General features: G+C 34.2%; 1 protein-coding gene and 1 long non-coding RNA gene across 3 annotated transcripts in view; one reads left to right on the top strand and one right to left on the bottom strand.

Annotated features, from left to right (window-relative positions):
* The first annotated feature begins 716 nt into the window (after positions 1 to 716).
* LOC140044939 (eukaryotic translation initiation factor 4 gamma 3-like) overlaps positions 717 to 13,994 on the top strand; it is a 31,244-nt gene continuing 17,966 nt past the window's right edge. The window contains exons 1-8 of the mRNA XM_072089651.1: positions 717 to 736; positions 881 to 1,044; positions 2,448 to 2,493; positions 3,167 to 3,376; positions 7,278 to 7,424; positions 10,905 to 11,004; positions 11,201 to 11,442; positions 11,598 to 12,120. Of these exons, the coding sequence (XP_071945752.1) occupies positions 959 to 1,044; positions 2,448 to 2,493; positions 3,167 to 3,376; positions 7,278 to 7,424; positions 10,905 to 11,004; positions 11,201 to 11,442; positions 11,598 to 12,120 (1,354 nt within the window). The 5' untranslated portion in view covers positions 717 to 736; positions 881 to 958. The remainder of the gene's footprint in view (positions 737 to 880; positions 1,045 to 2,447; positions 2,494 to 3,166; positions 3,377 to 7,277; positions 7,425 to 10,904; positions 11,005 to 11,200; positions 11,443 to 11,597; positions 12,121 to 13,994) is intronic.
* Positions 9,349 to 10,618, bottom strand: LOC140044940 (uncharacterized). 2 transcript variants are annotated; one of them, XR_011844505.1, is made up of 3 exons: positions 10,250 to 10,618; positions 9,766 to 9,885; positions 9,349 to 9,607 (listed from the first exon to the last, which is right to left on the bottom strand). It is a non-coding gene; the product is annotated as an uncharacterized lncRNA (long non-coding RNA). The 2 variants fall into 2 exon arrangements; XR_011844504.1 differs by having other exon boundaries at positions 9,359 to 9,575; positions 10,250 to 10,617.

The following is a 13,994-nucleotide window of genomic DNA, read 5'->3' as shown; positions in this document are numbered from 1 at the left end:
TGTTTCTATCATAATTATTAATTATTGTGATAATTATTGTGCTTACCTTTTTGTTTTTACCTGTAGGCCTATTTTAGACAGGGTCTGCTCGGGGGTCTGTTGAATCAGGGAGATTCAGATCTCCCTGGTCAAATTCATACACCACTGTCATATGCCTATGTTTTTTTCTTGGTGGGAAAAAACGTATCGAAACATATTATTATATAATAATATTGGCGCTAACAATAATATTATAGGTAATTTATTTTCTCTTTTATTTTTTTCTTCCTTTGATGGTATTTTTGTATGTTTATATTCTATTTATATATAATGTGTTCCATTAGTACCATTCTGTTCTGATGGTATGAACATAGTGATATTATGATTAATGTCATTTTATATTTGTTTCCCTCTTCGGGGAATTTGTTATATTAGACTGTATGATCCAGCTAAAAATAAAATTGAAGTTGCTGTACAATACCCCGTCACTTAATAAATTAGTATTTTGTTTTGAATTTTAGTAACTGAATAATAAAAGAAAGTACAATGTTTTATTTTACTCCCTACTCCCGTCGTCAAGCATTGGCAATAATAATATTTTACCAACAAATAAAAGACATTGCGTATGCCATATGGCGTAATTGATTCTATAACGGCTGGATAAACTCTAGCAATTATCGGAAACGTTTTCGGAGACCTTCGTCAATTTCCGCTCGATTGATTCCTGGCTATCTCCTCTAGCGGCCATCGCATAAAGGTAATGTGGGAAATACTACGAAATATACGTGTAAAATCTATTGTAATCATTGTCTTATAGTTGACATTTATCACACTAAAAGGAATAATATAAGTTAAGTACAGTATGTTCATTGAGTACATATGTTTATTTTTTTATTTATAGGAGAAAAACTTAAACAAGTAGCCATCCAAACGGCTAGTCCTACAAAGGGACTAGGCTACCGTTGTTTTTCACGTTGCAATGAGCTATAACATTTCTCATCAAGGAAAGCCACCCCAACCACAAAGCCAGCATCCGGCACATTCTCGGGGACAACAGCAATCTTCGTATCCTTTACTTATTATACAATATACATATTTTAAAACACAAATAAGCCATTTTCAATCTTCAAATAACTGGTAGTAAATACTAATAAACATGAATCGTCTTCCTGCTGAGACTACCATCCATCTCGGAGAGCCGGCGAAACGTGTTACACAAGGGCGGTGTAGTGTGGCTTCTGCGCATGGCAGAATTAAATTCATATTATAACATACGTTCTATTTGTGTTAGTTTTTATTTTTAATGTATTCAGTGTAAAATATGTCTAGGCCTATTACATTATTAAAAATGGCCCTAGGCCTATTAATTATTCTTTGTGGACCTAGTAAGTTAAGTAGTAACATGTATTTGATCCTTTCTTGATCTTGTGTATAATCTGTAGCCAGACCAGAGTACAGAAAGAAAATACTTTTCCTACGAAAGTAACTTCGTAGATAGAACATAGGCTACGTTGTGGTTACATTGTTTGTCTTCGTAACCTCAATAAACAACTTTCAATGAGCTATGTTCAACTTCATAGAGAGCTCATAACCTTAATAAACAACCCTACGATGTTCTTTGTGAAGTAACAAGGTGTGAAAATTAATGTGCCAAAGTTTTTACCAAAAAATATATATTTTTTAATCGTTTTTTTCGTTCATGTTTACCTACTCAACTGCAAATATAAATTTCCCACAATGTAAACGTATAGACACGTTCCAACACAGGTGAACCTGAATAAACTAGGCTATCTAATGAAAATAATATAGCGAACTTCTAGTCGAGCCAGAAACGTTGCTAACAAATAAAATCGTAACAAATTCATTCTAAATATAGTATCAGAACGTTCAGTCGACCGCTCAAAAAGAATACTGACAGAAGACCGTAATTAATACAGACCTAGTTTTTTTTGGTCACATTGCATGAAACATGGATACTCTATTTTACCGCAACCTCTCGCATGTTTTTTTTTCAAAAACTCTGTATTGGAGGGTAGCTGCCGTCTGGCGACGATAAAACACTTCATTAACTGGATTTTGTGTCAGATGACATAAAACGTAATACTCATCTATTAAACTGTTCCTAAGGCTTGCAGGTTTTTTCCCCTCCAAATTCTAGTCGGACATTTTTCGTAATAATAATTTAAAAGGATTAGAATATATTTATTTTGCATATATTTTGTTGGTGACCTAGACTAGGTGTCGTTTTTATAATAATATTTTTTTTGGCACTTACTTTTGCTGATGCCTCCTATTATAGTTTACAAATTCAACCACTACACAAATACATATTTTATGGTTTTAATGATAATTGCAGTAATTATCATTTTGTAACATATACCACATTTTACAATTTCAGTTAGCTGAATTTAGGTGAGGACACACAGTTAAAAACAAATTATTACTGCTTTTCTTAATAATTATTCTAGTGGCCATTACCCACGTGAAGACTACCAACGTCGACAAGCTTATCAAGTAAGTCAATTGATAACTGCAGTTATCAACATTAAAAGTAACTTTAAAAATGGCACAGAAAAACTTTAAAATGTCATGGTCTGAAGATCACCATGTCATCTCTCTTCGATGAGCTAACCTCTAAACTTGTGTTATGACAAAATTTAAAAGTTTTTTTTTATCCATTACTTATATGGGTGTTCACTACCTATTTAACGCATGCTTCTGCCACTGCATTGACAATTACATATATCTGTAATCATGCGATTTATTTGGCAAAGAGGCCAAACATTTTTTTCTACCAATTTTATTCCACAATCTAGTGCGAGCCTAGCTCCTCCATTTGCCATGCCTTTTTATTTTTTCATTTTTTTTAAAATTGCGGATTTTGAATTTTCCATGGCTTATTAAAGGCTTTGTGTTAGGGTTCAATGTCGTTGCTTCTCAATTGGCCATGACATTTACAATGTAATACATGACAATACAAGCCAGCGCAAAATTAGAACACAAGAGTACAGTAGAACTTTTGCAGATTAAGTAGTATTCTGTATTTGTTTGCATAGGGTAGGTATGACCATGAAGCAGAATATCTGTTTGCCTAATAACATTTATTGTATTGTGTGCAAAGGAGTTTCATAACAAATGATACTCCACTTGCTCCTTATGCTCATTTAAAATATTTTATCTCTTGCAGGGAAGACAAGCACGTCCAGGTCAATCTCCATCCCCAGGTGCTCCTCCACCCACTCACCCCCATGATCTTAATAAAGCTAGTATGGCTGGTAGGCCTACAGTAACCCCACCACCATCCCAGTCCGGTTCAATGAGTAATCCTATACAACCAAATGCTGGACAAGTTGTTGGCCAACCTCAGATACCAATAGTCTATCATCATCAAAGACCGGTAAGTGGGTCATTCCGTGTTAAAACAATCAGATCTCCTTGCACAGCCGTTTCAGATATATGACATGATGTAGTTTCCAAAATACAGGCCTGGCATTTTAAAATGCACAAATGTAATTTTCTCTAAATTTGGACGCGCTTACAATCTACAGTAGAAAAAAGAAGAATACTGCAACTTGTCCTACCTACTTGTTTGAAGATAGAATGTAGGTAGTCTAGGTGTTAGACTGTATATCGACATAATAATAATAAATAATTTAAATATTTTTTATTTTTTCCATATGCATAATACTCGAAACGCAATATACCGTAGGCAGAGTCATGTTATGACATTAAAAATAACAGTAAAACTTGTTTTCTTTGCAATCGCACAATGAATGGATCTTTACAATACTTACATTATACTGTACCATACCGGACAAAATGATTGCAGATTTTGAAATATGCGTTGTCCGTTGGCGTTGAAACTGTTGAGTTCGTTGAACTGTTTATTCAAACACACAATGTTTTGCTTTGAGTTTGCATTGAAATGGCAATCAAATGTTAAAGATGTATTGTCCCTTTGACTAATTCCGAAAAGATTTAAAAAAACAGATTTTAAACAAAAGTGGGTCATTTTGAAGTATCATAATAGTTATTAACTTTCACCAAAAACTTGTCGGGAAAAAAAATTATAAAGAAAAAAAACACTGTTCAGTATTATCCCTAAATAACCGTACCATATTAATACATTTTCACGCCTAACCCACAAAGGGTGATAATTAGAATAACAACACACTGTTATATTAATATGTTTATAGGCCTATCTGTAATATACAATACAACTAGCATGTTGCGGTAGGACTACGGTGCTGTAGCATATTATTCACGCCTAGTTGTAACCCACAAATAATTAGAATAATAAAACAATATAGAACTAGAATTTAATTCGTCACTTTGACGAATTATAGGTGATCATTTTTATCATTTTAATAAAATTAACATTTTTTAAACATGCATGTACGTTAACATACGATCGTTAAAAGTTGATGTACGCCATCCTATGACATGATGCATATACACTTATAGTGCCGAGTTCTACCTATTATGTGTCATACAATATGTACAGTATATACTGTATATCTATATACAGTGTAGCATAGGTGAAATTACGGGACTCATATCGTGTTCTAATTTTTTGGTATGATGGAATTTTCAAAATAAACTCGAAGATGACAATTTAGAAAGATAATGAATTGAGCAAATAAATATAAGGATTGGAAGAAAATTTGACACGTAGAAGCGCAATGCGCGGTCTTTGAAATTTGTATAACTTTGACTAAAGAAATTTAAAAACTACTTTTTAACTTCAACTGGCCATATGATAACATCACAACATCCGATAGGCTTAATTTTAATATGAATTCATATCTACATTTCATCAGCTTTCATAATAAGTTATAATCTTCAAGGTCACCTTTAATTCTGAAGAGCTATAAGATATTCAAATGTATGGTGTAGCTGAAATTACACGACCTACAGTAGGTTATTCAAGTTTTTACGCGTGATGACGTCATCAAAATAAAAATGTTGACAACTCATTAGAAGAATAATTAATTGAGCAAGCACATACTAAAAGTTGTGCGAAAATCGGGCTCAATAACAGAGATGGGCTCTGTTGAATGTGATAACCCACACAAAAAGATAAAAATTCCTAATTTTTAAATTCAAGTGGCCATTTGATGATGTCATACCATTTTGTACGTCTAATGTGTATATACATTTGTATCTACAACTGATTGGCTTCCATAATAAGTTAAAAAAATTGGGGGTCATCTGCCATTCTGAAGAGTTATATTCATTTTAAAAATCTTTATTTTTTTCCATTTTTAGCACTTTTGTACAATTAATGTGCGCATTTTGTCATTTTTAACGTGCTCGTATACCGTTATTTTAAGTCGGAATGGACTCAAAATTGCTGAATGTACTAAGGATTGTGATTAGAATGTGATTTATACATCAAATTTAATTTTTTACGCATTTTAAGAATCGTGCGTACAAAAACGCATTTTTGCGCAGTAATTTTTTGAAACGCGCAAATGGCCTAATTCATGCTCTAAAATTGATCAAAACCTAATTTTGCGCGTTTTAAATTTTTAACGCGCGATTTCACGTGCATGGCCTTGAAACGCGCAACTTTTTATTTGCTAATATTTTTACCCTTGACCTGAAGTTTACCTGTAGCGAATTTCATTAATATGTCATAATGAATTATGGAGATATGATTAATAATGTGATTTCACAAAATGGCGTATAAATGACGTCACGGATGAGTGATCACGCTGGAAAGCTAATTAGGATTAAGTTATTATTATTTGAAAGATATTCTGAAATTTTGGTAATCATTGACATTAAACTTTTTGAGATAATTGTTACACAAAATAGTGTACAGAAACAATAAAAAGAAAAAAAATAATAATAATTAAGATTTCATACAATAACAATAGGTGATCATTTTATTCTAAATGATCACCTAATAAAGAACGACTTTATTCTGATGCAAGATAATATATTATATGCAAGGTTAGGCGTTTTCTTTTTAACATCCTATTGTTATTAATAATTACATTGGCCTGCAACTGAATGAATTAGATGGGAGTTGCGAGAATATGCGAGAGAACAGCCAACATTTCAAACACTTGTGGTACTGGATAGAGTGGAGCGCTTATCAAAACATGCAACGTTTTCAACGCTATATAATTAAAAAACGTCTTCAATGAAGACTCTATTTTTAACGTATTCAAAACGCAAAAAAAAGATGGACACATCAAATTTTTTAGTTCTTTCAAATTACATTACAAAAAACAATGTAAAAAATTAAAAACCAAAATAGAGAAACATTATTTTACTTTATCTCTTGAATCCTCCTGAATCTCAAACCGCTAACAAATGTAGGCATAAAAAAAAATGAATTACTTCATCACTAACGATCGTTGTATAAGTCATAACACATGGGGTGTTTTTCTTGAGGAATCCGGGGTGGCGGCCTCATGTCTGTACAGCAGCAGGTAGTGCTGAAATAACTCATTGTTTACTTGACATGCTGATATATAGACATCGATTATAAAAAATAGGCCTGTATGTATAGGGCTGACCAGTTATGGGGCCCTGCTATTTATATCAGGTTCACCTGCACCCAATAATCTCTTTTTTTGCTGGCAACACAGCCTGGTAATATAAGAATATAAAAATGATCCTACAGTAAACGGACCCCAAACAGTACCATCGATATTCTTTTAATAGAAAAATAACATAGGAAGAGGAAGCAGCAGCAGCAGCACCTATTGGTCAGATGTTATTAATTGAATGAATATAAAAGGTTACTGAAACCACCCCATACAACACCGACTATTCTCATGCAGAAGAAAAAGCAGCAAATTCTTGGCCTGTGTCCCAACAAATAGTCAATTAAAATGCAATACTGAATACTATAACATTTTCTGTCGGCATCCTTAGTAGTCCGATCAACTGAACGTCGTTGCTATAATTTGAAGTGTCTTTTTTTTATCTTTGAAAATTAATTATGTTTGTATTCATTGTTTTTCATTCATGTAGTTTGTGTCTGGTGTTTTTTTATCATTAAAAAAAAAACCAGCGCTATCCTAATCGCGCTCCTTTTAAATGAAGGTTTTGTTAATGTGTGGCTGCAATGATAGTTCTGTTATCATTAACCATATCATTTATGTTTACAAAAATACAGTAACAAATTAACCAATGTTAATTGTACCAGTATGGATGCATAATTTTTTGAATTGTTAAAAAAAGGAACTATAATTGGAGTGGGGTGGGGGTTTGTTCCCCTGGCTAAATTTGCCATTGATTACTATTAAACTAAGTTATTGTAAATGTTTATATTTGCACAGATGTATATCCAGCGTTCAACTACGCCAATGAGGATGCAACACAGACCAGGTGCACAACCTGTCAATTATAATGCAGGTCAGATAATGTCAACGCAACAGCCACCTTTTATACAACCTGTTATGCCACAACATAACATCAACCTACAAGTAGGTGTTTACTCATCATTTCTATTGTTAATCAATGCCATTTGTTGTCGCAATTTAATTACAGTAGAACCTGTGTTTTACGTACCCTGATTTTACGTTCCCCTGATTTTACGTACGCTTAAAATAACCGATGACGTCATCATTTTCTTACATTGAGGGCGCAATTTAACAACAACAAAGCACACAAAGCCACAATCATGGCTGTGTGTGGAATTCTGCTGTGTGTTTGAGTCAAGCTACGCACGTGCATTTAAGCAGCGACTGTTTTTATTGATAGAAAATACAAGAACATTGATATTTTACACTTTATTTAAACATCTCACAGCCTGTATATACTGTACAGTACTGTACTTTTCTAGTTAGGCCTCACATCTTGCTAGGCCTGCTAGCCTGGCCTGAATATTTATTTATTTATTTATTTGGAATTACACCTTTAGATCGGTGGCACACTTAGCACAAAGGTGCATCCTTCACAATATAAAATATAACAATTAACAGAAAAGTAAAAAAAGGCAAAAGCAACTATCATCCCCTATCCGCCCCCCCCCCCCCCACAATTTACATCGATACATACAGTAGATCATTATTTTACACAATGAATACAAAACAAGATATAGTAAAAGTGTATAAAATAACATAAAATCAACTGATAAACACAGCTTATTACGAAAAACCCCCAACTCCTCCCCCCCCCCCCACTTTTTTTCAATTTACTTAAAGATGTATTGTCCCCCTGAAAAAAATTTTTTTTTCAATATTTTTGTTGAATAGGCCATTTTAATTGCACATAAAAGTTATTCACTTTGACCTCAATTTGGATTGAAAAAAATAATTTTTTACACGGGAAAATCGCAATTTAATGCAAAAATTTACCAACCGGAAGCTATTTGTCTGGAAGACAAATGTGTTCCGGTTTAATTTAACTCTTGACCTGAGTTAGCTCATAAATATTCATATTGTATGGATACATCGTGTGGATGATGATGCTTTCCAAATCAACAGCCAACAACGATAGCAATGCATGCGTGCGAGAGAGTCGAGTAGTGATGCGAGACGAATCTTGATGAAAACACGAAAACTATAGCTAGCAGAATGCTAAGTTAGAATTACAGTTGGTAACTTTGATGTTGAATCTTATTCATTTAGGTGAGTTTTTTTTCGCTAACAGGAGAGGCCTAGCTAGGCCCGAATTTGCTGCTACTGTACTACTACTACTACTAGGGCCTAGTAGCACTGACAGTCTCGAGTAGCCTAACTGCTGCCTAGAAAGAAGTAGAGTGTAGTACTAGTAGGCCTAGGCAGTACACTGCTAGCTAGGGCTACAGTAGACCATGGAGGTATGAAAATACCTCCATGAGTAGACCACCACCAGAAGGGATGTATTTTTGTTTTAATCATGATGAATCGGTTTAATTTTTAAAGATTTCAACTATCTATTCGGCAGTGAAAATAAAAAAAAAAAAGAAAATCTAAATATTGTTTTGGATGTTTTACTGATGCAATATTTTAAAAATATTTTCTGTATCAAATGCAATAGGTTCAAATTAACATTCCGCAAATAAACATTTTATGCAGATATTTTGACACAAATTTCTTTTTTTTTAGGTTGATTGATTGAACAGTAAGAGCAAGTAGTGAGAAACATAAAATGTATCGTACAGTGGCAACATTCACAATTTATTGAAACGTTTCTTACTAACTACTGTATTAAAATGACACTTTGTAATGGATGTGAGCGATCTTAGAAGACTATAGTATACTAGCTGTCGTAATTACTGCCACAATCAACACATTGATAATTAGTAAACAAATTGACACAAAAAACAATACAGGAATTCAATAAGATATACTGTATATATATATTTTATTAACTCCTTTTGCACTGTAATATTTACAGTAAAATTATGAAGTGTAAGTAAATTTGAAGAATTTATCCTGTGTACTGTTGTAGTAGTTTTTTTTTTTATTTATTGAATGTTATGTTTACAAAAAAAATTATACAATATTTTACAAGCTGGACAAGAACATATTGGCCGAATGCAGCAGGAGAGTCAGAAATATTTTTCCTGCAATATCCAATCATATTCCAATACCAAGTCTATCATTGTTGTCTTTGGGTGACCTCTGTTCCAGTCTTCATCAGCTCAACGTCTTTAAAAAAAGTAAAAGCAAAGTATGAAAATCTGTAAAAAATAGATCATGCATATTTAGTGCAAAATTGGGCTAGTGAAATTGCTTACTTTGACATAGTCAAATAAGTATACTACCTTTCTATGGTAATTAAAACACATTACTTATAATGTTATAACTTATAAAAAGAGAAAATAAATATTTGACTTACTACAGTACAGAGAACATTTGTTTGTGTTGTAAAATGGCTAAGCTGGCTTTTCCCCTCTGTCTACTTGTACAGTGCTGCTGGAAGGTTCTCAATTTCAGGCTTGTATTGCAACCATTTTCCCTGAAAAATGTTTGTTTTATTTTTATCATAAAAATTAGTTAAACAAGCTTCAACTGTAAATATATATATGGTACAGCAAGCTGGCTGTATTTTCGGAATGTAGCTAAGATTGATGGCATATAGCCTAGGCCAGTCTATGAAGAGTACAATGTATAGGGCCTAGCTGGGCATCTTCTGCAGGGACCCGATTGTCACAGTCTGCTTGCTACTAGGCTAGCCTAGTAATATGCAGCAGCATGTATTAATTATTCTAGGCCTAGCCCTGAACTGAAAAAATCCCAGGCTAAGTTAATTAATTTACCTTCCTGTTATTATTGCGTTATATATATTATTATATTTAAAATAACCGTCTAGGCCTACTTACCGACAAATTAACAGCTCAGCTTTACATATTTATACGATCAGGCCAGGGAAACCCACAGTCGAGTCGCGTCGATCTCTGGTGGTGGTGTTGTACATACAACGTGCATCGTCCATTGTTAGATCAGATCTCTGCTGTGTGGATGCTCATTAACATATCATGCATATGTATGAGTTAGCTCTACCGGCCTAATTTCTGAGCCGATGAGTTCGAAAAAATGGTAAACTTATTTTGATTTTTTTATAAGCGAAATCAATATTTTTTTCGGATTTTTTTTCGGTGGAAGTGAATAACTTTATGTTAACTACAAAACGGTCTATTCAAAATTTGATTTTTTTCATCTTTATTTTTCATTTTTTGGGGGACAATACATCTTTAATGTAGCAATGTAGATAACATAGTTATGAATAGAATAGAATAGTCTAGGCAAGGCCTAGCTAGTGACAACCTGCATGCTGTTCAATAAAGTAGACAAACAGGGTAGCCTTTATAGCTACGATCTCTACGTATTTGGGGTCAATTTAAGGTCAACCTTGATTTTACGAATCCTTTGTTTTACGTACGCCTTTCGGTCCCGTACCGTACGTAAAATGGAGGTTCTACTGTACAATATACTTTAGAAAAAACTTGCATTTCTTATTGAGAATATTTTTTGCAGTACCAACGACCATATACACCTCAATTTCAACAAACAATGACTGCCTACCAGCAACAACAAGCGCAATCGTTTTATCCAACAAGTCAAAATATTCAGCAAAGTAAGTAACACATTTTAAGAATCAATATAACTTATTACCAACTTTATGTTGTTAAATGAAATGGTTATTGGACTGTTTGCACTGGCTGCTGTGTCAGCGTCAATTTTGTTAAAGATTGTCTTAATCATCTTGGGTCACTTTTTTGCTACTGAAGATTGTTTCACTTAAATAAATGTTATTTCTTTTGTTTTGATAGCTTCATACATGCCAAACCAACCGATGCAACAAGCACCAGTTCCGACAATGTACCAACCGCAACCCCAACCTAGGTCTCAGCAACAACAAACCTATTCAAAGCCTACCAGAAATAGAAGTATCATCAAAATAGTGGATCCTACAACAAATAAAGATATTACTGAATCAATCATTGGAGAAAGCTCTCAATCAACTATTCCACCACAACCAAATCTTTCTACAACCTCTTCAACACCACCAATGGTATGCATGTTCCTCAATTTGTTAACATAAGTTATTTTAATTTACATTAAAATGTAAGATTAGATCATCGTTTATTTTTGTAGCAAAACTTACTTATACTAAAAGCTTATTTATATCATGTTCATTAGACTTTTTTTTCTATTTTTATCTTGCAGAATACAGCAACACCACCCTCGCAATCTGGTCAGGTTGACTCGAACCAAGCTATTCAAGCTCAATTTGCAAAAGAGGTAGCGCGTAGAGCCATGGCCCCTGAGGAGGAAAGCAGAAGGGAAGAGATTCAACAAAAAGTTGTCATTCCTAAAAGTATTCTACCAAGGCAAGATCCTAAGGTCAATAAACCTGCAGTGGTACATCCTGTAGCAGTATCTGTGGATGCACAGTCAGCAACCCCAGTACAGCCTAGTCTAGAGAAAGAGACAATTAATGTAGAAGAAATCCAATTGATACCGGTTGATGAAACTCAAGTCATCTCAAAACCAATACAAGTTGAAGAGGATTTAAAAAAGGAGAAAGAAACATCAGAAGAAGTTGTTTCTTCGAAAGAAAATTCTATAGAAAATGTACCTGAAAATATATCCAGTCCAGATGCAATTCCTGCTCAATTGACAAATAGCCAACCAGTTGCAATTCAGTCACAGAGTAACCCCGATACTGATGCTACAGATGCTTCTCAAGGTATGGTTGTTACAAAATATACTTGCTACATACATACAAATAAGACGAACTTGTATTTCTGTTATAAATCACATCAAAATTCTATCTGAAGGCCCTGGTATTCGCTGATGTATGTTGTGTGCCTTTATTAATAGGCCTGACATGTTTGTCACCATAGCACATGTATACGCTGATGTATGTTGTGTGCCTTTATTAATAGGCCTGACATGTTTGTCACCATAGCACATGTATACGCTGATGTATGTTGTGTGCCTTTATTAATAGGCCTGACATGTTTGTCACCATAGCACATGTATACGCTGATGTATGTTGTGTGCCTTTATTAATAGGCCTGACATGTTTGTCACCATAGCACATGTATACTCGCTTGCTCTTGTGTCATACCATACCAATTCAACAGAAATTGCCAGGGTCAGTCATCTCTGGAGTCTTTTTTATTTCAAAACCAATATAGCAAAAAGGATTTGCCAATAAAATTTGTAGCTTGATGGATTTAACGCAAATTTGTTGAAATGTTTTTTGCTTTGCTTTTGAAAAATGTACCACGTCTATCTATTGCTGTTCCGAAATGCTCATTTAAAGACACTAGACCTACAATTTTTGACGTTCCGTAAAAATAATGCATATGTACTACTTTAAAAACATTAAACCAGGTCATTCCTTGTCTTAAATGTACGTTTTATGGTAAATTATGATAAAAAGAGAGAAACCATGCACAATCTAAGTGGTTTGCGTCGAATGTCCTTTCCTGGATTGTCTTGGGCCTAGTTTAGCTAGACTTGGGTTTTGTATGCCTAGCTGGTAAATAGAGGTAACTAATGAACATGTACGCTAGCTGTAGCCTTCAGTACAGAATGAAATTACTGCAACTTTTCGTACAATCTCTCGCATGTTTTTTTTTTAACTAAGTACGAGGGGGTGGCTGCCTGCCGTCTAATGAAAATAAATCAGACATTAAGATTGTGTACCTGGATTTTTTGTCATATGACTCACATTTTTTTCCCCTCCCCTTCCTTTACACATGTCATAATAATAATTTTTTTTACCCAAGGTAGGATTAAATAATTTATAGTGTAGGCCGCCGAAATTCTGTCTGCGAGAGCTGAGGTTTACGGGGCCCGATGTCGTCTCGCCGGCGGATGTCCGGCCAAATTATGATAGCCTGTGTGTAGGGCGGCTACAAAAATTGACGTCTTCTAGCTTTAGATAGGATTTTAATTAGCAAACATTAAATTGTTTGTTTACATTGTCCATGCTTCTAAAGGTGATGAAAATGGTGTTTACTAACCCTACGAACCACCCTACGATTATCGTAATTCAATACATTGTAGGCTACGAACAATACTTCGTATACCACCCTACGATTAACATAACAATACATCGTAGGCTATGAACAATACTTCGTAGGCTACATTCAGAGAATAATGACCTACGATCTACTTGCTATGCTCACGCTACCCATTCGTGTTTTCGCAAATTGCGATTGGAGTAGTCAATTTGCGAAAACAAAATTATATCATTCGCAAAACTTGCAAAAATAATTTTTCCTTAGAAACTCAAACTTTGTCCTCTTAGTTAGGCTTCAAATGTTAAAGTTTTATGTAAACCACAACTTTGCCGCCGCCGTCGCCAGCCTATAATACGTGACAGCGATGTAGCGTTACTTGCTATCAATGACGTTTTTTTTGCGTCATTCGAACAAATTAAAACGAGTTTTCCGTTAGAAGGCTTATTAAATTGTACAGGCGAGTAGTTGTAAATCACGTTATCTGTAAATGTACACGCGGCCGACTAAGGAGAATTTATTTTATGAATAAACATGCGCAGTAATTGTAATTACAAACAAACTGCGCATGTGTATAGATGAAAATATC

Source organism: Antedon mediterranea, chromosome 3 (assembly GCF_964355755.1).
Source record: "Antedon mediterranea chromosome 3, ecAntMedi1.1, whole genome shotgun sequence".
NCBI classification, from domain to species: Eukaryota; Metazoa; Echinodermata; class Crinoidea; order Comatulida; family Antedonidae; genus Antedon; species Antedon mediterranea.
The sequence above is the reverse complement of the archived record's forward strand: the minus strand, read 5'-3'. Positions and strand labels throughout refer to the sequence as shown.